This window comes from Diceros bicornis, chromosome 35 (genome assembly GCF_020826845.1).
Source record: "Diceros bicornis minor isolate mBicDic1 chromosome 35, mDicBic1.mat.cur, whole genome shotgun sequence".
In the NCBI taxonomy this organism is placed as follows: domain Eukaryota; kingdom Metazoa; phylum Chordata; class Mammalia; order Perissodactyla; family Rhinocerotidae; genus Diceros; species Diceros bicornis.
The window spans coordinates 25,359,112-25,382,689 of NC_080774.1; the positions used below are offsets into that span (position 1 = coordinate 25,359,112).

Consider the following 23,578-nt stretch of genomic DNA (forward strand, 5'->3'; position numbering starts at 1 on the left):
TGGTCAGCGCAAGATCCCTCTCTTGTTTCACCCAATATTTTTTCCTTCATCTCCCATTCACAATCCCATTCTCTTTTCGCCTTCCAGGCTTCCACTCTTAGGTATTTGATATATGTCCCTCCAGTCTGTCTTCTAACCTATGTATATCCTTGAAAAATGCAGTGTTTTGTGCATGGGTCTTTGGGGTCTCTGGGACCTTTGTAAAAAATAAAAATACTATATTGATTTAAAGACATTATTATTAACAGCATCTCTTGTTACTTGGGAGCACATGGAATCACAGAATTTAATAGCTAGAAGTCACTTGGAAGTCATCGGCTCTACCCCCTGCCTCTTTGACAAGTGAGGGGACTGAGGCCCAGAGACTTCCTTTTAAATGAATTTCTTTCAACAAAACTGTCCACATTTACTGAGAGCCTGCATTGGTCAAGATCCCAAGCAAGGAGTGCTGGAAGACACAGAGGTGAATGGCACAGGCCCTGTTCCTGAGCCCACAGCCTCTTGGGAGACTTCAGAGGAGGCCTGGTGGGCTGTGGAGCTTCCCATGCCTTCTTCACTATTGTGCACTGAACTCACAAAGGGCTCACAGATGATCTGTTTTGGGAATGGGTCCCACTATCCCTTCCCCAGTCATCTCCTTTTCATCTTCACTAGTACCCAGGTGCCCACATGAGCCTCCTGAACCAGCGCTCCTGACAGACTCCAGCACAGTCAAGTTCCTGGCCTGCCTCTGCTCTTTCTTGTCTTTCTCTTGGCTGACATGTCTCTTCTCTCTTTGGCCCACTCTGAGTGGCCTGGTAGAGCACAGAGTCCTCACCTGACTTTCCCTTTGTGTTTCCAGATTGGAGCCTCTCTCTTTGCCAGTAACATTGGAAGCGGCCACTTTGTGGGGCTGGCGGGGTCAGGAGCAGCTTCAGGCATCGCCATGGGGGGCTTTGAATGGAATGTGAGTAACATCAGAGACGTTGTGTCCTGGAGCAGGAAGGCGCTTTAGCAGTTGACCAGTTCAATCTATGCTCAGAGATGCTCTAGATGTTAGGGAACCTATCAGGGCCACCCTGGGTGCAGGTGGAGGAGGGGCACAGCTTCAGGAGCCCCTGGGTCCTGATCCCTTTACACCAAAGTAGCATGAGAAAACCACTGACATGACAGCAATGGTGTTTCTTCTCTTAAAAAGTCAAGTCCTCCTGTACCCTTTCAGCCACATTGGAGGTTTGGAAATGCTTACCAACAGATTTCTATTATTATTATTATTTTTATTTTTTAAAAGGTCTGTAAATGGTATTTTACTCCTTGTAAACCAGGGAAGAGGTGAAAGGAGCTGTGATGTCAGTGGTGCAGACCCTTTGGGCCCCACACTGTTACCCAGCTACCATTCCTGTGGGCCAATCAGGCAGCAAAGCCCTCCTCCAGTCTCTGATGGCCACCTAGGGAGTTGTCTTCAGAGCCCAAAGAGAAAATGCTGGGTGATTGTCCTGCACAACTGAGGATCCTGCAGGATGGGCTAAGATTCCTCCTGGTTTGACTCCACCTCTTTTTCGATTTCAGGCCCTGATTATGGTGGTTGTGCTGGGCTGGGTGTTTGTCCCCATTTACATTAAGGCTGGGGTAAGTACCTGCTCTGTTATTCCATTTCCTGCTGACAAATATATGTGTGAGCTTGGTCCTCCTGGAAGGCAGAAGAGACTTTATGGGATATGCGGCAGAGAAAGCCTGTGGCTTGGGTTTCTTTCCCAGGTTATGAAGTTCCTGACTGCTCTTGGGGGCGTTAAACAGATTCACTCAGCCACGACTTGTCCCTCTAGGAAGCCTTCCTAAGCAATCTCATTCTATTCAGAGCCCTCTGAAGCATCACATCCCTTCATGCTTGGTGTGTACTTGCAAGATACTTGCACGCATATGCCTATGGTACGTAATTGTCTCCCTCTGCCCCTGGAATGGAAGCTTCATGAGAAAAAGAACCATATTTCCCCCTAGTTTACATATATCAGCAGCTCTTGTTTGCTGAGCATGCAGCTGGTACTCAACTGTCAAATGCATTCTTGGTCTCTTGACTGAATGTCTCTGACATTTTACATAAGACAGCTTTAGTATCATCTGTTCCATGAGACATAATGAGCACCTTCTCCGTGTAAGTCTGTACATTAGGAGCTGAAAGCAATATGGAAGAAACACAGGGCAGACTCTGCATCTTCTGGAGGCTCATGGACTATTGGTGACACATATCTGATCCCAGGAGACAGCAGGCTCAGGGTTGAGGGAATGAGACGGAGTGTGGTTGGAATTTGAAGAAAGGAACTGGGAGAACAGTTCAGCAGGCCTGCAGCTACAATCCTTGGCAAGGCATGTGTGCAGAGCAGGGTGAAACACATGCCCAGCCTGGCCACATTGTTTGGTGCACTGAAAAGATGCCACTGTTGTTATGATGTTCACAGTAGGTGCTTTGTATAAGAGTATCTATCTATCTATCTATCTATCTATCTATCTATCTATCTATCTATCTATCTCTATCTATCTATCTATCTATCTATCTATCTATCTATCTATCTATCTATCATCTATCTATCTATCTATCTATCCCCTCCTCCTCCAGGGGAAAGATTTGCCTTCTTAGTTATGTGCAGTCATGTGTTCACTAAAAAAGGTGTTTATTGGGCACCTTCTATGTCATGGGATAGTACCCAGCTACCTCTGTAGTGGTGGGGCATGTGGGATTGAGATGAGCAAATGGCTGGCAGGATGGAGGCCATCTGTCCACATCTCAGACTTCTCTGAACAATGAGGATTAACCCTTGATCATACTTCTGACACCAGGTGGATGCCACTGCTCTGCTTGCTTTGGGCCTTCTGGTCATTCTGGCTGGTGGTGACCTCCCTTACATCCCATGCAGGTGGTGACGATGCCAGAGTACCTGAGGAAGCGATTTGGAGGCCAGCGGATCCAAGTCTACCTCTCTCTTCTGTCCCTGTTGCTCTACATTTTCACCAAGATCTCGGTGAGTACACTGCCCTGGGAGCTGGGCACTGGCTGTTTCAGACCTGCCCACACTCACTCCTCAGCACATGCTGGCCCACCAAGGGGCAGCCTATAAGTTTCTATTAACTTGGTTTCTTAGGCCTGTTGCTTCTTAGGGTAAAGGCCTATTTCACGCATTAAAGAGCCAATGCATGGAACTCCTTATCCTCTAATGTGGGGAATGTTAAAAACATAAACAGGTTCAAGAAGGCTCAGTGAAAGCCATTCTTAATAGAAGATTAAAAGGCTGTTAGGGATGTCTGAGGGCTGGCTCCAACCTTAGAGGTAGCCGCGGGACTTTGTGCCCTGTCAGGATCAGAACCTGGCTCCAGCTGTCATTTCTGATTCACTTAAACATGGGAAGTCAGTGACAACTCTTGAAGGGACCTCAAAGATGCTCCCGCTTCTTTTATGGACAGGGAAGCAAAAACCCTGGAGATGGAAAGTACTTGCTCAAGGTCCTGAATCAGGAGTAGACCCCAGACCTATGGCTCCAGCTCGCTGTCCTTTTCTCTGTGTGAGGCTTCTTATATTTACTTAGAATCAGCTCCCTGGTCCCTTGGTTGCTAACTATCTAGGGGATTTCTACTCTCTCTGAATCCAACCACTGGGGTGCTCTCCCCACCGTTTAGCCTGTCTCCCTGCCAATTTGCAGAGGGCTACAGGACCCAGTTTGCAGAGCTGAGATTCCTCATAGATTGGCTGGCTATTGTGGTGTGCTTGAGAACTGTGCAGAGCTCTGGGCTGACCCACTGGAGCAAGTCTTGTATTCCTTCTACACTTCACTTTTCCTTCCTTGAAAGTGTGCAAGTCAATACCTTTTGATGGTACAACAAAACAAATCCAAAGATCCAGGAAACCACTGAAGTTCTAGATAGTCCCCTGACAGCCTAAAAGATGGCGGAAAGAGAAAAGTTTGCTTATAGGTTTTGCCTGACATTTTTTTTTTTATCCCCAAAGTGATTGTCAGTCTGATAAATGTTAAAGCAACAGTGAAAAAAGAAAAAATGAAGAAGGAAAAATGTGAATGATAAAGAATAACAGGAAGAAAATAGGACCTTGGTCAGAAAACTACCTAGGAGGATAATTTGAGAAAGTATGGGGTTGTGGAGGAGCCTGGGCTCCTGGTCTGCTCTACTGCTCACCAGCAGGTGACCTGGTGCAAATAGCTTATTGCTTTACCTATCTGGAGCTTAGCTTCTTCATGCGTAAGATGGCGATAACAATTCCTGCCTTGCCTATCTCACTGTGTGGTGGTGAGGATCAAATGGATTTATCTGAAAACATCAAGTGTCACTGGAATGTAAAATATGATGATGAATGTGAGAGCCCTCGACACTCCCCGTGAGAAGCCTCCTGGGTTGTCTCAGATCCCTAACCTAGCTAGAGAAGAAGACTATATATTCTGGATACTAGACCCTTATCAGATATGTGATTTGTAAATATTTTCTCCCATTCTGTAGGTTGTCTTTTCACTTTCTTGGTCGTGTCCTTTGATGCACAAAAGTTTTAAATCTTGGTGAAGTCCAAATTATCTGTTTTTTCTTTTGTTGCTCATGCTTCTGAGTCATTTCTAAGACATCATCGCCAAATCCAAGGGCAGAGAGAGTGGCGTTTTCTGAGATCACATAGGGAGTAGCTCCAGCTTTTCCTCTTAGTCGGCAGTTACAAAGTGTTCATTGCTCTATCAGAGGGGTTATCTCATTGGCTATCGTCGTTCTTTCTCCTTTTTCTTGTCTTTCCCCATCCAGCACCAAAGGTGAGATTGGACCAATCTCAGCATCTTGCAAAAGATCTGCCCTGGCTGAAATCTGAGTCAGATTGGCTCTGAACTGAGCCTTCTGCTCTCACTAGGTAGGGTGCTGAAAAAATAGCTGCTAGTGCTTCCATTTCCTGATTACTTGAAGTTGACACAACAACAATATTAAATAACATTTGCAATTTTTTTATTTTGGAAAATGTCAAACATACACAAGCAGAAATAGAATAGTATAATGAACACTCATGAATCTAATACTCATCATTTGGCTTTAATAATTATGAAGATTTTTCCATTCTTGGTTCATCTATCCCCTTCCACCTTTTTTTCCCAGCAGTATTTTAAATCAAATCCCAGACATCATGTCATTTCACTGTAAATTCTTCAGAATACTCCTTTGACTTTTTTTTTTATTGGTTTATAACATTGTAAAAGTTTCAGGTGTACATCATTGTACTTCTATTTCTGCATAGATTACATCATGTTCACCACCAAAATACTAATTACAACCCATCACCACACACATGTACCGAATTATCCCTTTCACCCTCCTCCCTCCCCCCTTCCCCTCTGGTAACCACCAATCCAATCTCTGTCCCTATGTGTTTGTTTATTGTTGTTATTATCTACTACTTAATGAAGGAAATCATACGGTATTTGACCTTCTCCCTCTGACTTATTTCATTTTGCATTATACCCTCAATGTCCATCCATGTTGTCACAAATGGCTGGATTTCATCGTTTCTTATGGCTGAGTAGTATTCCATTGTGTATATATACCACATCTTCTTTATCCGTTCGTCCCTTGATGGGCACTTAGGTTGCTTCCAAGTCTTGGCTATTGTGAATAACGCTGCAATGAACACAGGGGTGCATGTACCTTTGCAAATTGGTGTTTTCAAGTTCTTTGGATAAATACCCAACAGTGGAATAGCTGGATCATATGGTAGTTCTATCCTTGCTTTTTTGAGGAATCTCCATACTGTTTTCCATAGTGGCTGCACCAGTTTGCACTCCCACCAGCAGTGTATGAGAGTTCCCTTCTCTCCACGTCCTCTCCAACACATGTTGTTTCCTGTCTTGTTAATTATAGCCATTCTGATGGGCGTGAGGTGATATCTCATTGTAGTTTTGATTTGCATTTCCCTGATAGTTAGTGATTTTGAACATCTTTTCATGTGTCTGTTGGCCATCTGTATATCTTCTTTGGAGAAATGTCCGTTCAGGTCTTTTGCCCATTTTTTAATTGGGTTGGTAGTTTTTTTGTTGTTGAGATGCATGAGTTCTTTATATATTTTGGAGATTAAGCCCTTATCAGAAGTATGGTTTGCAAATATCTTCTCCCAATTGTTATGTTGTCTTTTCGTTTTGTTGATGGTTTCCTTTGCTGTGCAGAAGCTTTTTAGTTTGATGTAGTCCCATTTGTTTATTTTTTCTATTGTTTCTCTTGCCCGGTCGGATGTGGTGTTTGAAAAGATGTTGCTAAGACCGATGTCGAAGAGCGTACTGCCTATGTTTTCTTCTAGAATTTTCATAGTTTCAGGTCTTACATTCAAGTCTTTAATTCATTTGGAGTTAATTTTTGTGCATGGTGTAAGGCAAGGGTCTACTTTCATTTTTTTTGCATGTGGCTATCCAGTTTTCCCAACACCATTTGTTGAAGAGACTTTCTTTTCCCCATTGTATGTTCTTGGCTCTTGTGTCAAAGATTAGCTGTCCATAGATGTGTGGGTTTATTTCTGGGCTTTCGATTCTATTCCATTGATCTGTGTGTCTGTTTTTGTGCCAGTACCATGCTGTTTTGGTTACTATAGCTTTATAGTATATTTTGAAATCAGGAAGTGTGATACCTCCAGCTTTGTTCTTTTTTCTCAGGATTCCTTTAGCTATTCGGGGTCTTTTGTTGTTCCATATAAATTTTAGGATTCTTTGTTCTATTTCTGTGAAAAATGTTGTTGGAACTTTGATAGGGATTGCATTGAATCTATCAATGGCTTTAGGAAGTATGGACATCTTAACTATGTTAATTCTTCCAATCCAAGCAGAATGCTCCTTTGACTTTTAAAAGACTTAACCATTATGCAATTATCACACAACAAAATTTATAGTGATTTCTTAATTTAGGTAGTTTAATACCTGATCCATATCCAGATTTTCCTGATTATCTAAAAAATGTCTTCTTACCAGTTGATTTGTTTGCCTCAGGATTGAAATGAGGTGTACACATTGCATTTGATTGTACTTTCTTTAAAGGAAATATCTATATATCTGTCTATATCTACAGCCTATCACAATTATTTTTTCCTTTTATGTTACTGTCTTCTAGTCTTGGCCTACATGCACATACATTTGTTTTTTGATTGAGGTTTTTTGTGGTTGTTGTTGTTGAGTTGAAAGAGTTCTTCATATATTCTGGATACTAGACCCTTATCAGATATATAATTTGCAAATATTTTCTCCCATTCTGTAGGTCGTCTTTTCACTTTCTTGATAGTGTCCTTTGATGCACGAAAGTTTTAAATCTTGAAGTTCAATTTATCTATTTTTGCTTTTGTTGCTCATGCTTTTGATGCCATTCCTAAGAATCCATTGCCAAATCTAAGGTCATGAAGATTGACTCTTATGTTTGTTCCTAAGAGTTTTATAGTCTTAGTCTTAGGTCTTTGATCCATGTTGGGTTAATTTTTGTATATGATGTGAGGTAGGGGTCCAACTTTATTCTTCTGCATGTGAATATCCAGTTCTTCCAGCACCATTTGTTGAAGGGACTATCATTTCCTCATTGGGTGGTCTCACACATATGTTTTTTACACAACTCAGTGAAGACATGCTCTAGCCAAATGGCGCATAGGGCTTTGTCTTCGAGTTGAGACTGACATCCAGGATTTTTGCTCCCTCCCTGCCCAGCTTCCTGACTCAAACTGCTACTTCCCTTGATTGGTGCCTTTGTAATTTCCCTGCCAATGTGACGATTCCTCCTCCTTCGCTTTCTCCTCCCCTCCTTTAGGTTGAGTTTTAAGTTACAAGATGAAAACCCTGGGGTTTTCAGTCCTGTTTCATTAGAGACCAGTGTACAGAGTCTGCACCAAGTGCTGGGAAGGGTGGAGAAATCAGGCTTCCTGAGGTTGGTGAGGGAATTGCTCCTCCTCTGTTCAGCTTGTGAGGTGGCACCTGTCTAATGAGCATGTAGAGGAGGGCACTGGGATTCCCCTTCTTGGAAGCAAGCCTTCTCCAAGTCCACAGTTCAAGCCAGTGAAGGTCTGTTGACTGCAGTTGCCATGGAAAGGGCACTCTTTGCCCTTGGAGCTGATGTAGGGGTAGTCGTATAAATAAACTAAAAGCCCAATCACACTCCCTGCCTTCCCGATCACCTCACCTATTGTTCGGGTTACTGATTAAACCTCTTTGGACTTGGGAGCCCCCAAGTAGCTGAGCTCAGGTCCTGATGGAGCCCATTCCCCAGCAGTCAGCTTTTTCTGAATTTTCCTTTTGAATAGTACTTGGTGTAGGCTGCTCCTTCTTTGTGTAATTTATGGGGCTCCTTGCTGGAGGCCTTGCCCAGCTGTTCCACCTGCTCCTCAGAGCCAGCGATCCCTTGAATAATGCAAAAGAAGGATGATAGCTGCCCTTTATTTAGTGCCAGTCTCTTCAATTAGTCTCCAATAGGGGCTTTACTCATTCCATCTCCAGTTCTCGTAAGAGTACTGCAGGGGTAGGGATTTTTTTAAATTTTATTTTCTACTTCATGGAAGAGAAAACTGAGTCTCAGAGAAGTTAGGTAATTTGTCCCAAATCACATGGCTAGCGAATGGCAAAGCTAGGATTAGAACCCAGGTCTCTCTAGTCCCAAAGTCTGTGTTCTCCTCATGTATCTGCTCTGTGCTTGGATGGGATGAAGGCATAGGATGACAGAATGGCATAGATCATCTAGTCCTATGTCTTATGCTCTCATTTTATAGATGGGGAAACTGAGGTCCATATTGGGGAAGGGACTTTGTGGGGTTAAACAGTAGCAGAACTAGGATGGGAAGCAGGGTTCCTGATACAGAATCCAAACCATTTGACATTATGTGCCCCCTACTTTCTGTGTCTCTCCTTCCTCTAGTACAGAGTAGGTTAAAATTCAAGACCTTGTGGAAAATTAAGATAGCCAGTTAAATGATCTTCCAATATAAATGAGTTTCTGAGAGTAGGATTTGAGAAGACTGAGGAGAGAATATCCGCACACACTGAGTGTATGAAGGATATGGAGAAGGGACATTCTAGGCAGAGGGGAAGGGCAGGGAAGGGTCAGACAGGTAAGCTTTCGTCTTTATAAAATTGGCTCACTTCAGGTTCACCATGGGTCATAAGGCGTGGAATCTTTAAAAGAATTACACTGATGTCAACTGTGCCTGCCAGGAGCTCACATTAAGATACACTTGAGTTCAGGGTTCATGGACAAAAGAAAAGAATTGCTAGTTAACAAAGTAGGGTAGTCAGGTCTTTACATTGCACACAATGATTAATCAATTTTGTTGTGTGTGGAGAGGCACGGGGAGTTTGTGGTGGATGAGAAAAGGAGAATAGTGGCCTTGTGAGATCCATGTCCAGACAGCGAATAACCAGGGACCCACCAGCAAGGCTTGCAGAAGGATGTAGGGATCCAGTGGGTGTGTAATTGTTGGAAGAGAGAAAGCAAAATGCATTTCAGGTGCAGGGCCCAGGCCATTGGGCAGTGGTGGTGTGGAGTCTTGGCTGTGGCTCCCATCTTGTGGCCAAGTCCTTCAGGGCTCTGAGATCCAGACTTGATTATTCCTCCATGCACGCCTCTGAATTTTATTGGCTCCACCTGAGCACGCTGCTTTATCGAGTTCTGAGAAGCATTCTGCTCTGTAAAATTTCCTGGCATCACGTATCTTTTTCAAATGTGCACGATCACTTGAGATAAAGCCTCAGATTTTATGAATTACACGTGATGACTAAATATCCCTGTTTATGTTTTCTGGGGCTATTATCACAGATCACAACTGCAATAAACTTTTACAGCAACTCCACTGTCCGTTTTGGATCCGTGGGTGAAAATAAGAGCTTTGGCTTTTGCTTAAGGTTTGAATGCTCATCACTTGGGCCATTCATTCTCACAAATGGAAAGAGAAATTTGAGCAATGGGGCTGTCTATCTCAACCCTCATTGCCAGGCAGGATTTACTAGGTGCTCGGATACAATTAAGACCAGAATGGGCAGCAAAGACATGCATATAAAATCACAGGATCTCAAAGCATCAGAGTTGAGATAAAGCAACCTGCCCAAGGCTCACAGTCAGAGACTCAGTCACTCTAAGAGGTTTTCCAATTGGATCTGTAATTTTATTGTTCCCCATGAGTCCCGTGGACACTGTTCAGCCAAACTTTCAAAGTTATGGTAACAAAGCTCTTGGGCTAAATCCCACTTCCTGTCTGTTTTTGTAAATAAAGCTTTATTGGAACACAACCACACTCATGTGTGGATGTATTGTTTATGGCTGCTTTCATGCTTCCGTGGGAGAGTTGAGCAGATTGGCCATACAAAGAATGTATGGCCAGCAAAGCCTAAAACATTTATTATCTGATCCTTTACAGAAGAAGTTTGCTGACCCCTGGTCTAGAGGACTGTGATTTTCTATTTCACTTCAAGTTGGTTTTGCCTAGCAGCATTGGGAAAATTTGCTTTTTTCTTTCCCTCCCACCCTCCCTCCCTCTCTCCTTTCCTTCCTTCCTTCCTTCCTTCCTTCCTTCCTTCCTTCCTTCCTTCCTTCCTTCCTTCCTTCCTTCCTTCCTTCTTTCCTTCCTTTTTTTCCCTTTGTTAAAGGCTAAGAGTAGTTTAGAGAAGGAGCAATCTGGGATGAGCTGTGAAACAAATGGTCTCATAGGATTATAGGGGAGTTCTTTTATATCAAAGCTGGTGGTATAGTCCTTCTCCAGTCCTCTATTTTTATAAATCAAAAAAGTAATGACATGCTTAAACATACAGAAAAATACAAATAATAATAGAGCAAATACTACTACCAAGATTCTATAGATATAAACAGTTTGTCATTTTTTAAAAAAAGAAATTAAATGTTACACAGGAAGGCTTATTTGTATCCTTCCTTGACCCTATTTGTTTCCTTCTTAAAAGGTAAATGCTATCTTGAACTTGGTATGTATTCTTGGTCTATGTTTATATATATATATATATATATATATATATATATATATATATATATTTTTATTTATTTATTTATTTATTTTGCTGAGGAAGATTTGACCTGAGCTAGCATCTATTGCCAATCTTCCTCTTTTTGTATGTGAGCCGCTGCGACAGCATGGCTACTGACAGACGAGTGGTGTAGGTCTACTACACCACACACTACCTGGGAACCGTACCTGGGCCACTAAAGTGGAGTGTGCTGAACTTAACCAGTTGGCCACTGGGGCTGACCCTATGTTTTTATATTTTTACTATATATATGTGTGTACTTACATATCCACAAAGAATATGTTATGTTTTTAAATTTCTTCTCCCTCCACCTTTGAAACTGTAAGGAAAATGTAATAATGGTATTTAAGAAAATCTGGAGGGGCAAAGCATGTGTAATCCTATAACTCTAATACAGACGTTTTCATATTTTGGCCTTGCCCATATTGTGTGCTTTCATTTACAGAATTGCAATCAGAATATGCATAACATTTTGTGGTCTTTCTCCCCATTCTTAGCATCAAACTGTACACATTTTTCCATGTTTCCATCTTCAGAATTATTATTTTTAGGGACTGTAGAGCATAATTGTTGATACACAATTTTCAACAAGCCATTTAAAAGTCCTCTGGTAGACAAAAACCTCTTGATGGTAGTCATCCTGGGGTCAAGCAATGATAATGTGGTCACTTTTACTTTTTGATGAATAACTTTCTATGCTGTTTGTTTTTTAACTATACACATAAATTATTTTATTTTAAAAGTAATTAAAAAATTGTTTTTGATTAAAAAATACCTTGCTCTCTGCAGAAAATATTCCAGAAAGGAGGACCTTTACCTTTCAGTGTTGTGGAAAGGTCATTGAACTTGGAAACAGAAAACCTGTATTTTAGCTCTTGAGCAAGTCATTAACTTTGTGTCTCTCATTGGTAAAGTGGAGCCAATTTACCTGTCCCATTACCTTGTTTTGAGGATCCAAACAATGCGTGTCTCTGAAAGCCCTTGGTAAACTATAAAATCTCCTAGATATGGAGGGAAAAAAACCCTAGCGAAGAAGGATAAAGTTTGGGCACCTAGGGGGTCCAAAGACTCATGTCAGAGCGCTTGGGCTAAAGTGAGTTTAGCTGTGGTATCCCCAGGCACTCCTGCTGGCTTTTGGGGTTCCAAGGGCAGAAAGAATTTGTCCTTGAACTTAAGAATGACTCATGGGAGGAAGAATTTGTTAAGTTTCTTCAATTCATGAGGGAGGGTTTCTTAGAATTCTTTATCTGCCCTGCTAGCTGGAAATAGAGTATATAAAACAAAATTTCTATTATCGCAACACTTTCAGTAAGTCTTTATATATTATTATAGCATTATCTTAGGAGTTATGTGTTACTTATTTGTGACTAAAGACAGCAAGGCAAATATTAATGAGGGTATGACAGTCTTCTATGGCGTCTTGTCGTAAAGCATTACATATTAACTCCTCTGGAGAATAAACCAACCAAGGGCATTTTTAAGGCAGTAGCAACCTTGGAATCTTTTTATAGCTCACTTATGCTTATTAGCTAATCCACCAAATCAAAAGTGTATGCACTTAACAGCATTCCGTTGTAATCAATGAATGGGGCCCTTTCAATTGAAATAAATTTATGTGATGATATAGAGGCATGGGAGGGGAGGGACTGGGAATATGAATACTCATCACAATTTCAAATGGCCTAGTGGGCAGAGTCAGGAAGGAGTCGTTATTTCACCCTAAACAAGGCTAACGTGCAGCTGAAGGCTCTTTCTTCCTCTTCAGCCACTGCAGAGGGGAGAGTCGAACAGATCCAGAACCTGGGAGGCGAATGCTCTTCTTGTCTACAGGACTTTCCCACTTCTAGCTACTGAGAATCACCCTGGGAGGGGAGTCTCTTTCTAAGTCACCATCTCTCTCCTCACTTCCTGGCTCTGCTTCTCCTCCTTCCCCAGGAAAGATGCTGACATTGGGTCCCCTGGGGCTAAGAGAATTTGTAGGGGAGCTAAGGCACCAGGTCATCAAGAGACCCATCTTGGGGGAGGGGGTCATGCATTAGCACATAAACATGGAGTTATTGTAAGACAAGCTCTCTGCCATCTAAAAGAGGCAGGGAATAGGAGATTTGGTTGGCGAGGAACTGAACCAATGGAAGGCCCTGAGGAGCTGCCAAGAAGTAGAGAGGGGAAGATAAGAATAGAGAAGAGACGCAAGGGCACTATTCCCCAGGGCTCTGACTGGGTGGCCCTTTACATGCCCTGAAATGTAGTAGGTTTTGTGCAATAAAAGAGCTCATGCATTGCATCTAGGGGAAGTCTAGTTTCTTTTGCACCTAGAGACTTGAAAGCAAAAGATTCACCATGATCATCCCTTAATACTACCCCTCCTGGTACTATTTTGGAGCTGCCATGAAAATTCTTTTTGGGTGACCCCAGCATTCTCTGTTGGTTTAAATTAGCAACAACACCGTCCAGCCAGGTAGAAGGTTCTTTATGGGGCTAAATGAGGCAGGGAGGAAAAAAAGAACTGCATCAAGAAATGGGGAATTCAGGGGTGAAGAAGGAAAAATTCTCCCTAAAGTTACAAGAGATAGTCTAGATGAAACCACCTAGCACCAAGTCTGCCATGCAAGAAGTTCTTGGTGATGTTCTGGTTGTGTTTGAGTCAAGATGGACTCCACTGGGGCTGGGAAGGTAAAATGATGTTGGTAAAGTTACTCTCCACTCGAAGAGATGGGGGCTTTCTCTCTCATGGACTCTCTAGCACTCAAACTTGGTTTTGGGAATAGATCTGATAATCCTTTGAACATTGATGTAAATGATGGATAATAGCTTAGTGCAGCAGTCCACTTGTGGGTTGGGAGGAACCTTATGGTGTTAATAGTTGCTTGGCAAACAGAATTCCATAGTTAAATAAGTTTGCAAAGGGTCATTTATCATATTCCTCTCCTGAGGATTCACAATATATTAAAGACTCAGAGAAGTTGTGTGGTAAAGAAAATGCCTTAACTTTGTTTAATCCAGCATTTCACCAACCTCTTTGATAATGGAATCCTTTTTTCCATGGACTACCTATTATGATCTTGAATAAAGATTGCTGAGAAACTTAGGACTAGAGCATGACTCTTTTTCAAGTATTCGTATCCTTTTATTTTATTGTGGTAAGAATAGTTAACGTGCCACCTATCCTCTTGACAAATTTTAAGTGTAAAGTACATTATTTTTGACTATGGGTACAGTGTTGTGCGGCAGATCTCTAGAGCTTATTTTTTCTACTTAACTGAAACTTTATGCCTGTTGATTGATAACTCCCCATTTCCCCCTCCACCCAGCTGCTGGTAACCACCATCCCAGTCTTTGCTTTTATGAATTTGACTATTTACCTCATATATGTGGAATCATGCAGTACTTCTGTATTGTAACTGGGGATAAAAATATGAACCTCTAATTGTGGGATTCAGCCAAAGCTCAAGGGGGTGTGGGCCAACATTGGGCCCCAGAAATCACAGGCATTGACACTACTCAGGAGACAGCTTCTGCTAATCCCTCCAAGTTTACCCCCCTGTCTCTGCGGCTGAAGTGCCTCAGCCACAGCCTGGGCACACCCTGCAACCAGCTGGCCTCTCTCACTCCTAACTCCACCTCTCCTCTCCTTCCAGGCAGACATCTTCTCTGGGGCTATGTTTATTAACATGGCCTTGGGCCTGGATCTGTACCTGGCCATCTTTCTCTTATTGGTAGTCACTGGCATTTACACAATCACAGGTGAGTCTACTCAGCTCAAGCCCAGCTCGGGGTTAGGCACTTGTGAAGGATAAAGGGAAGTAGGAGATGGCTTTTCCCTTTGAGGAAGAGAGATACACCCAGGAAACAGCTTAAGGGTGGGGTATTTGCTTGGCTCCAACTCACAGACCCTAGCAAGTTATATACTAGTTGCTCCAGAAAACCCCAGTGTTGGCTGGAATAGTTAGGACAGCTTCTTACAGGAGGTGGGGAAGGGCTTGGTCTTGCAGGATGTGGAGAGAACTTGGCTGAGTTGGGAGAATCAGGGAGGGAATACCAGGTGCAAGGATAGTGAGAGCAAGGGGACGCAGGCAGGAATGGGCATAGCCTGGGATGGAGGCAGGATGAGCAAGCAGATGAGCTTGGCTGGAGGACGGTGGTCGATGGGAAGTAGTTGGGGTGTGTGTGTGGGTGATAAAGCCTGATAGTTCAAATGAGGTCACAGTGCAGAGGCCTTGGAAGCCAGACAGAGGCCTTGGATTTGATGTGACAGAGACTGGCAGGCGCTGTAGAAAGAAAGAGAGTGAGTGACACATACAAAGAGATTTTAGAGGAAGACTGAAGACATGATTGGAGAAGGTAGTGACATGAATAACATTTGGGGGCACCTTTGCAGAGGTGTTACTCTGCCCCAGTTAGGGGGGCCAGGGTCAGTGATGGAACTTGCTGCTCAGCGGAAGCCCCATAGCTTTGGGGACAACAAGTTACTGAGATGGTCTGAAAAAAGAGACAGTAGACATACAAGTAGCCATTTGAAATGTGCCGATTTGGTAATGTCCCCAGGCATCTTGTAGAGATGTCAGCTCTTTGGTCTTCCCTTCCTTTGTTTGTGGAAGATGCTTCTTCCTACCACAGAAGAGCCATCTCCTGGCCTAAAAGAAGCACATGAAGCTCTTCCTCCTCAAATAGGGAGAAACATTCTCCTTTCCCCAAGGCCTTCCCAGCATTTCTGTGAAAAGTGGAGATGTTGGAACATGCTAGGTAGCAGGCTGCTGTAACAGGACAAGGGAGGGAAGGAAGGAAAGGCAGGTGGGGGACTGAGGGGCATGCTCGGAAGGGTGGAGGGTGGGGAAAGGAGGCAGGCTGACAGGTTGCCCTCCTACGTGGTGTCAGATGTATTGTCTCCTTGCCTGCTTAGGGGGCCTGGCGGCTGTGATTTACACGGATACCCTGCAGACCGCAATCATGCTGGTGGGGTCTATTATCCTGACTGCATTCGGTAAGCGGGGCTGGGGCAGGCTGAGGAGGTGGGGAGGCAGAGGTAGTGGCCCAGGGAGAGAAAAGTGAGTCCAGCCTTGCTGCTCTGGCCCCTGGCCCAGGCGGTGAGTTGGGCGTGCTCTGCCCTCCCCAGGGGAATGGTCTGGCCATCACTGTGAGTGTGCAGGGGGCACCTTCCTCAGCCCTGGAGGTCTCAGGCTGAGCCTGGCCCAGACAGCACCTGGATTCCTTGCTGCCCTCTCCAGACAATCTGGGCCAGTGGTCTCCAGAGTGGGCCTCTGATGACATGGTCTTCTACCCATAGAGAAACTGGACAAAGAAGAGGATAAGACTAGACATCCCTCAGGCTAAATACATTCACATGTTGCATCTTAAATTACGTCTTATCTACATTTTGATGTTAAATGTTCTTTTTTTTTAAATGTATTGGTGATAGTAATTGATCATTTTCTTGTTTATATCCTTATTTGACAAAATTTTAAAAATCAGCCACTCTATGTTGGGCCCTCCTCGCCGCCCAAATTTTGAAATTTTATTTGTCTGTGAAATCCTAAAGATCCAGAGGTGCTTGCTATGGGAGGATATAAAATGCATTTTATTTTTACGGGGCTCATGCCTTCTGTGTGTTCTGTGGAGCCTCTTATCCGCTCTCTATGTTCTGTTTTCCAAGAGCTGGAAATTCCCATTCTTTGTCCACCCCACCACTGCTAGGACCACTGCTGGGACCAGGCTGTGTGTCTCTAGGTCTGTGTCCGGGATCTCAAAGGCTGCTACTGGCAGCAGGGGGTGTGGGGGAAAAACTGAGTCTTTGAATCTGGTTCAAAACCAAGGTCTTTCTTTTAATAATTCAAATACTTTCCCTTTGTAAAGAGGTTTATGATTGGAGTACTTTCACAGATTATTGTTTTGGACCCTCCCAGTAGCCCCCTGAGGGGGCTGGGCAGGATAAATAAACCCATTCTATGGATAAGAAAGCCGAGGCCCGCAATGAGAAAGCGACTTGCCCAAGACCACACAGCAAGAGTTCTGGCTGTGTGGGTTGGGTCCTCTCAGTTTCTCAGGCATCCACAGCAGGAAACTGCCATGAAGAATTGAGAGCTTCAGAGTGTTGATTTTCGTTGCTGATGTTTTCCAGCTTTTCACGAAGTGGGAGGGTATGAAGCCTTCATGACAAAGTACATGAAAGCTATTCCAACCCTGATTTCTGATGGAAACGTCACCATCAAGGAAGAATGTTACACCCCAAGGGCCGATTCCTTCCACATCTTCCGAGATCCCCTCACGGGAGACCTGCCATGGCCTGGGATCATCTTTGGGCTGAGCGTCCTCACCCTGTGGTACTGGTGCACAGATCAGGTACTCACGTTGGATGTGCAGGGTGGACAGGGTCTCCCTCAGGGCACTACAGGGACTCTGGCTTGTGGAGCTGGGAAAGGTAGGGCAGGGCTCATGTAGTCTGAGGGTCACTGAGTCTTGGTGACATGGGAGTGCCAGGTGACATGGGAGTACCCCAGGAGCTAGGGTAGCTGGAGGGTGTCTCAGGGTCTCTGGCCTGCACCCCTCCCTCACCAGAGTTTCCCTGGCAGGTCATTGTGCAACGCTGCCTCTCAGCCAAAAACATGTCTCACGTGAAGGCTGGCTGTATCATGTGTGGGTACATGAAGCTGCTGCCCATGTTCCTCATGGTGATGACGGGAATGCTCAGCCGCATCCTGTACACAGGTGATGCCTTCTGCTGAACTCACTGGCCACTCTCTCCCATTTTCCTGGCCCTGAGTCACTTCTAAGCCCTGTAGCTCCCTGTCCCTTCTTTTCCGCCCTCTTCTTCTTTTCTTGCCATGATTACTGTTCACCCTCAAGTGAACAACTTGAGGTCACAGAACCTGTGGAGTTGTCTTCCCTGGTTCCTTACATTGGCAATTGCTTTTCCCCTTTTGGCAAATTCTCTGAAGTCACAACGTGCCTCCAACTGTAGCTTCTTCTAGCTAATATTTTCTCACTTCTTGCTCAGTCCTTCCCCGTCTAGGCTGTAGTAGTGTGTATGACGTCCTTAATGTCAAAGGACCTCAGCTGCCAGCCAGTCTCTAATTGCCTGCTGCTCTGAGCTCTTTGTTCTGGACCATTTCCTTGAAGGAGCCCTGAGCTTTGCACTTTGCTATCCAGGGTGATAGATTTCTTTCTTTGCCCTTTTGTGGCCTCTCCAACATTGCCATTTGCATGTGTTCTTTGATCAGTCATCATAGGTCAAAACTGTTTCCTTGGACATTAAATAATGACAAAAAAGAGCACTATGGAGTGAAGGTTTGGTGAGCGCCCTCCAAAATGAAGACAGGACAGTCTGGGGGCAGTTGCTGCCATTGGCTGTTAAAAGTGCTCCTAATAGTGCTCTCACACTCCTACACTAGCTCGCCTGTCATGAAAAAAATATTCCTAATTTAATAGTTTATATTATAATAGGTATAACACACATAAAAGTATTTCAGATAGACTGTAATGAATCACTGCTATATGGGGCAGCACTAAATGACATACCTGTAGTAGGTACCTCATAAATGTTTGGTCTGAATTCTATAGAAGTTTCTAGAATTTCCTCTAAGTCTCTAGATCTAAGTCTCTAGATGTTCCTTTCCCCTCCCAGGCTACTTTCTTTCTATCTCTACTACAGATTTTCCACATCTTAGAAGTATTGCCCAACTGCCCTCCTACTGGGGAATTCCCTCAGTTGTCTGGGCATTCAACTGGGCATTCACAACAGCTGCTTAAAATAAACTTCAAAATTAGGAACCACAAGTCACTGTGATATTCAGGAGAAACAGGATAATAGTCCCTGCTGAGCTGCCTGGTAGCTAGCTAAAGTCTAAGGACTGTGCTCCCTCCCTCCCCACCCTAGCATTTCTTTGCTTCCCCCCTCCTTTGCCTAGGAACTCTTTCTCCCCAGTCAGAGCTTGGGGATGGTCAGGACCAGCAGGGAAGGGGCATGGCATGGAAGGGCTCAGCTGGGAGCTTCAGTCTTTGTGGAACCATTTCAGGGCCTTGGGCAGGAATGTCCTATTTGAAGCCTTGTTTTAAGAAAGTGCATCTTGGGGCCAGCCCTGTGCCTTAGTGGTTAAGTTTGGTGTGCTCCGTTTCAGCAGTCTGGGTTTAGTTCCCGGGTATAGACCTACACCACTCGTTGGTGGCCACGCTGTGGTGGTGATCCACATACAAAATAGAGGAAGATTGGCACAGATGTTAGCTCAGTGTGAATCTTCCTCAGAAAAAAAGAAAAAAAAAGAAAGTGAATCTTGGAAATATTTCCCCAATGTCAGCTTGCTGATATGGCTCTTTATCTCTCACCAGAAAGAGTGGCCTGTGTCCTCCCCTCGGAATGTGAGAAATATTGTGGCATCAGCCTTGGCTGTAGCAACATTGCCTACCCAACCTTGGTGATAGAGCTCATGCCCAACGGTAAGAGGCGTCCTCGCTGGTGGGTCTTTCTTGGGAGGCTGGTGGGGCTTAGGCTTTACACAGGTTTCTGTGGACCTTCTAGGGCAAAGCCATTTCTGATCCTGGGGGGCCAGTAGGGAAAGCATCATTCTGGGTGTTCTCAGTTTTTTTTTTTTTTTTTTTTTTTTTGTGAGGAGATCAGCCCTGAGCTAACATCCGCCAATTCTCCTCTTTTTTTGCTGAGGAAGACGGCCCTGGGCTAACATCTGTGCCTATCTTCCTCCACTTTATATGGGACGCCGCCACAGCATGGCTTACCAAGTAGTGCGTCGGTGCGCGCCCGGGATCCGAACCAGCGAACCCCGGGCCGCCGCAGCGGAGCGCATGCACTTAACCGCTTGCGCCACCGGGCCGGCCCCTGTTCTCAGTTTTTGAACATGTCTTCCTTCAGTGGGAGGGAGACATATGAGTTGGTTGGGCTCTATGAGACCTGATGCTTGTCCATCAGTCAGGCTTGGAAAAGGGATGATCTGAAAAAGTGTTAGGGAAAAACATGACGTTTCCATGCTCATCTTCTTCAAAAGAAGGTCTTTTGAAACTCTCCAATAGACGTTAACATAAAGACTTGAACTAAATGGAGTATTACCTGGAAAATGAATCGAATTGCAGACTGTTCTCAGGAAAAACATGGTGACAAGGGCAAAGAGTGATTTTAGTTCTAGAATGAGGATGTTTGAGGCAGTCGATGGATGGGAAACAAGGGGGCTTCTCACTAAAGAGAATGTGTTATCCTAGGAGATTGAGTACTTAGAGTCCAGAATAGTTAGAGTTTTGGGGCAGACCTGTGAGGTTACTGTTCATATTTCATGTTGAAGAAAAACCTAATTCTGGCTCAAGAGATGCAAATCTCATCGGGTTCGGGGTCTCAGGAGACCGAAAATTCAAAGATATTGACCAGGAAAATTTAGAATAAACTTATATAAAATTTTCTTACTGAAAGGAAACATAGAGACCATCTAGTCAAAACTTTCATTTTACAGTTGAGGAAACTCATGCCTACAGAGAGAAAGTGACTTTTCCAAGGCCACACAGCAACTCAGTGTCTGGCTTACTTAACTCTGCTCAAGGCTGGAAGTGAGGAATTTGGGATGGTCTTTTGTTTTAACCGCAGACTGGATGCATGACGCTGGGTAAACCATTTGCATTTAAATTCTATAAAAATGGGAGTAATAGTTAGCTATTCCACTGAGCCAGGCTGCTTATTAATTAAGGTTGCAATTAGCAAGAGTCTCATGGCTCTTTTAGAGTTCCGGCTTGAATTACATTGGCCTTTCTGGGGGTGTTTATGTTATTTATTTAGATTGGCAGATCCTGATGCGGACTGTAGTTCTGAACACTGTGTTAGTGCGGATTGTGCATGACAGAAAGACCTGTGGGCCAGAGGACAATGAGATGCTGTTTACATGTGCCATTGTCATTCCCTCACTTTTGGCTGGAATCTGGCTTCTGTAAACACTGAATTCCCTAATGACTGCCATGTGCTAGATCGAATAGATATTTTCCGTTCCTCATCTTACTGGATCCCTCGGTAGCATTCAGCATGATATATGACTCATCTTTCTTGAGTTACTCTCTTCTCTTGGATTCCATAATAACTTCTATTTGTGTTTTTTCCCCTCATCCTTTCAGCTGTTCCTTTCTGTCTCGTTTTCCAATTCAGCCTCCTCCACTCAGCCAGTAAATATTCCCCCACCAATCCATCACCAAATTCTGCCCATTTTGTCTCCTAAATATCTCTTATATTCATCTACCTCTCTCTATTTTTACCTCCATCACCATACTCTGATATACCATTACTTCTTGCCTGGACTGCTGTAAAATTAGGTTCAACAAATATTTGTTGAGTGAATAAATGAATGAGAGTTTGAAAAGAGTGTAGTACAGAGGGGAGAATTCTATCCCAGCTTAGCAATTAACAGATGAAGTAACCCTGACAAATGGCAGAGCTAGCGCTCGAAGCCCTACCTACTAACTCTTTGAAATGGACCTTTGTTTTATCAAATGAAAAGTGACAGAGTTGGACTAGATCCCGATAACTCTTTTTGTAGCTCCAATAGTCTGCAATCTACTTTATACGAACTCAGGAGGAACCATTTAAAAAACCTCTCCACAAATAACAAAATAATTGGAATAGGCAGTCTTTATGTTTCTTTTTGCAAGGCTGTAGATGAAAATGAAACTATAAAATGATTTACAGATACAAAACCTAGAGGAATGTTAGAATCATGTTCCAAAAAGATCTCAAAATGCAGGAATGTTGACTCAGATCTAACAAGCTGAAGTTTAATAGAGAGATATGTCAAGTTCTATATATTTGGGTCCCCCAAACCCAGTTATACAGAATATTGCAAGAAACTGAGGATGTTTAGCTTGTAGAAGAGAGAGTTCAAGGGGACATAAGTTGTCTTTGAATATATGAATGACGGTAAAATAAATGAAGAGTAACACCTCTTCTGTGGGGTAGCATAAGACTGTGTCTGAGGCTGTAGAGAGCCAGACATCAGCCTAGTCAGGACCATCCAAGAGAGAGCAGGCCCCCTGTGGGGTAGTAAATTTCCTGTTGCGGGAGGGTTTGGGCAGAGGAAATGTGTAAGGGATTCATGTGTCAGATGGATGGTAGGCCTAGGTGACCCTGAGAGTACTTCTGAGACTGTACTCTCAATGGTGGGACCTCAGCATGGCCTGGCCTTCCAGCTTCAGCGGGGACAAGCTTGTGCTCTCCTTGGTACAGAAGGAGTAATAGAGTTTATAGCCAACTGTGCTTGCCGTGATTGGGAAAAATTTTAAAACAACAATCCCTTAATCTGATTTGGGCTGCTGTAGTATTATTCCCATTTAACACACCAAAAAATGAGGCCTAGATATTGGCATGACTTGCTTAGGTCAGAGTTGGAAATAGAGCCTTGTATTTTTTTTTCAATGACAATTTTATTAAGCTGTAAGTCACATACCATATGATTCATCCACTTAAGGTGTACAACTCAACGGTTTTTAGTATATTCAGAGTTGTGCAACCATCACCACAATTTTAGAAAATTTTTGTCACGCCCCAAAAGAAATCCTGTACCCATTAGTAATCACGCCATATTTCACCCCAATCCCCCCTATGGCCTAGTGCAGCCCTAGGCAACCACTGATCTACTTTCTGTCTCCATGCATTTGCTTACTCTGGATACTTCATATAAATGGGATCATACAATATTTGTTATTTTGAGCCTGGCTTCTTTCACTTAGCATAATGTTTTCAAGGTTCATCCATCTTGTAGTATATATTAGTACTTCATTCCTTTTTATTGATGAATAACAGTCCATTGAATGGGCATACCACATTTTGTTTATCCTTTCTTCAGTTGATGGACATTTGGGTTTTTCCCACTTTTTAGCTATTGTAAATAATACTGCTGTGAACATTCGTGTTCAAATTTTTCTGTGGACATATGTTTTAATTTCTCTTGGGTAGATACCTGGGAGTGAAATTGATGAGTCATATGGGCACTCTATGTCGAACTGTTTACGGACCTGCCAGACTATTTTCCACAGTAGCTGTACCATTTTACATTACTTCCAGCAATGTATGAGGGTTTGTATGTCTTCACATCTCCACCCACACTTGTTACTATCTGTCTTTTTTTTTTTTTAAATTATAGCCACTCGAGAGGGTGCAAAGTAAGTATCTCATTGTGGTTTTGATTTGAATTTCCCTGATGTTGATCATTCTTTCATGTAATTATTAGCCATTTGTTTATCTTCTTTGGAGAAGTGTCTCTTCAGATCCTTTGCCCATTTTAATTGGGTTATTTGTCTTTTTATTATTGAGTAGTAGGAGTTCTTTATATATCTATTCTGTATACTAGACCCTTATTAGATATATGATTTGCAAATATTTCTCCCATTTTATGGGCTGCTTTTTCACTTTCTTGAGAACCTCATCTTATGAATTCTAGTTTAAGTATTTGTGTTATATCATGATTCTTTTGGGTGAGAGATCTTATAAAAGTCCCCTCATATGGGAACACACACACACACCATCACCACCACTACCATCATAATCATCATCCAGTTACAAAGTATTTACCTCATATATATTTTATTCTAGCTCTTTGTTGACTGCTGTGAGC

General features: G+C 43.3%; 1 protein-coding gene across 1 annotated transcript in view; it reads left to right on the forward strand.

Annotated features, from left to right (window-relative positions):
- SLC5A1 (solute carrier family 5 member 1) overlaps positions 1 to 23,578 on the forward strand; it is a 59,548-nt gene that overhangs the window by 24,970 nt on the left and 11,000 nt on the right. Inside the window, exons 3-10 of the mRNA XM_058531870.1 lie at positions 842 to 946; positions 1,549 to 1,608; positions 2,892 to 2,996; positions 14,633 to 14,738; positions 15,895 to 15,975; positions 17,110 to 17,330; positions 17,561 to 17,696; positions 19,314 to 19,421. Coding sequence (XP_058387853.1) covers positions 842 to 946; positions 1,549 to 1,608; positions 2,892 to 2,996; positions 14,633 to 14,738; positions 15,895 to 15,975; positions 17,110 to 17,330; positions 17,561 to 17,696; positions 19,314 to 19,421 — 922 coding nt within the window. The remainder of the gene's footprint in view (positions 1 to 841; positions 947 to 1,548; positions 1,609 to 2,891; positions 2,997 to 14,632; positions 14,739 to 15,894; positions 15,976 to 17,109; positions 17,331 to 17,560; positions 17,697 to 19,313; positions 19,422 to 23,578) is intronic.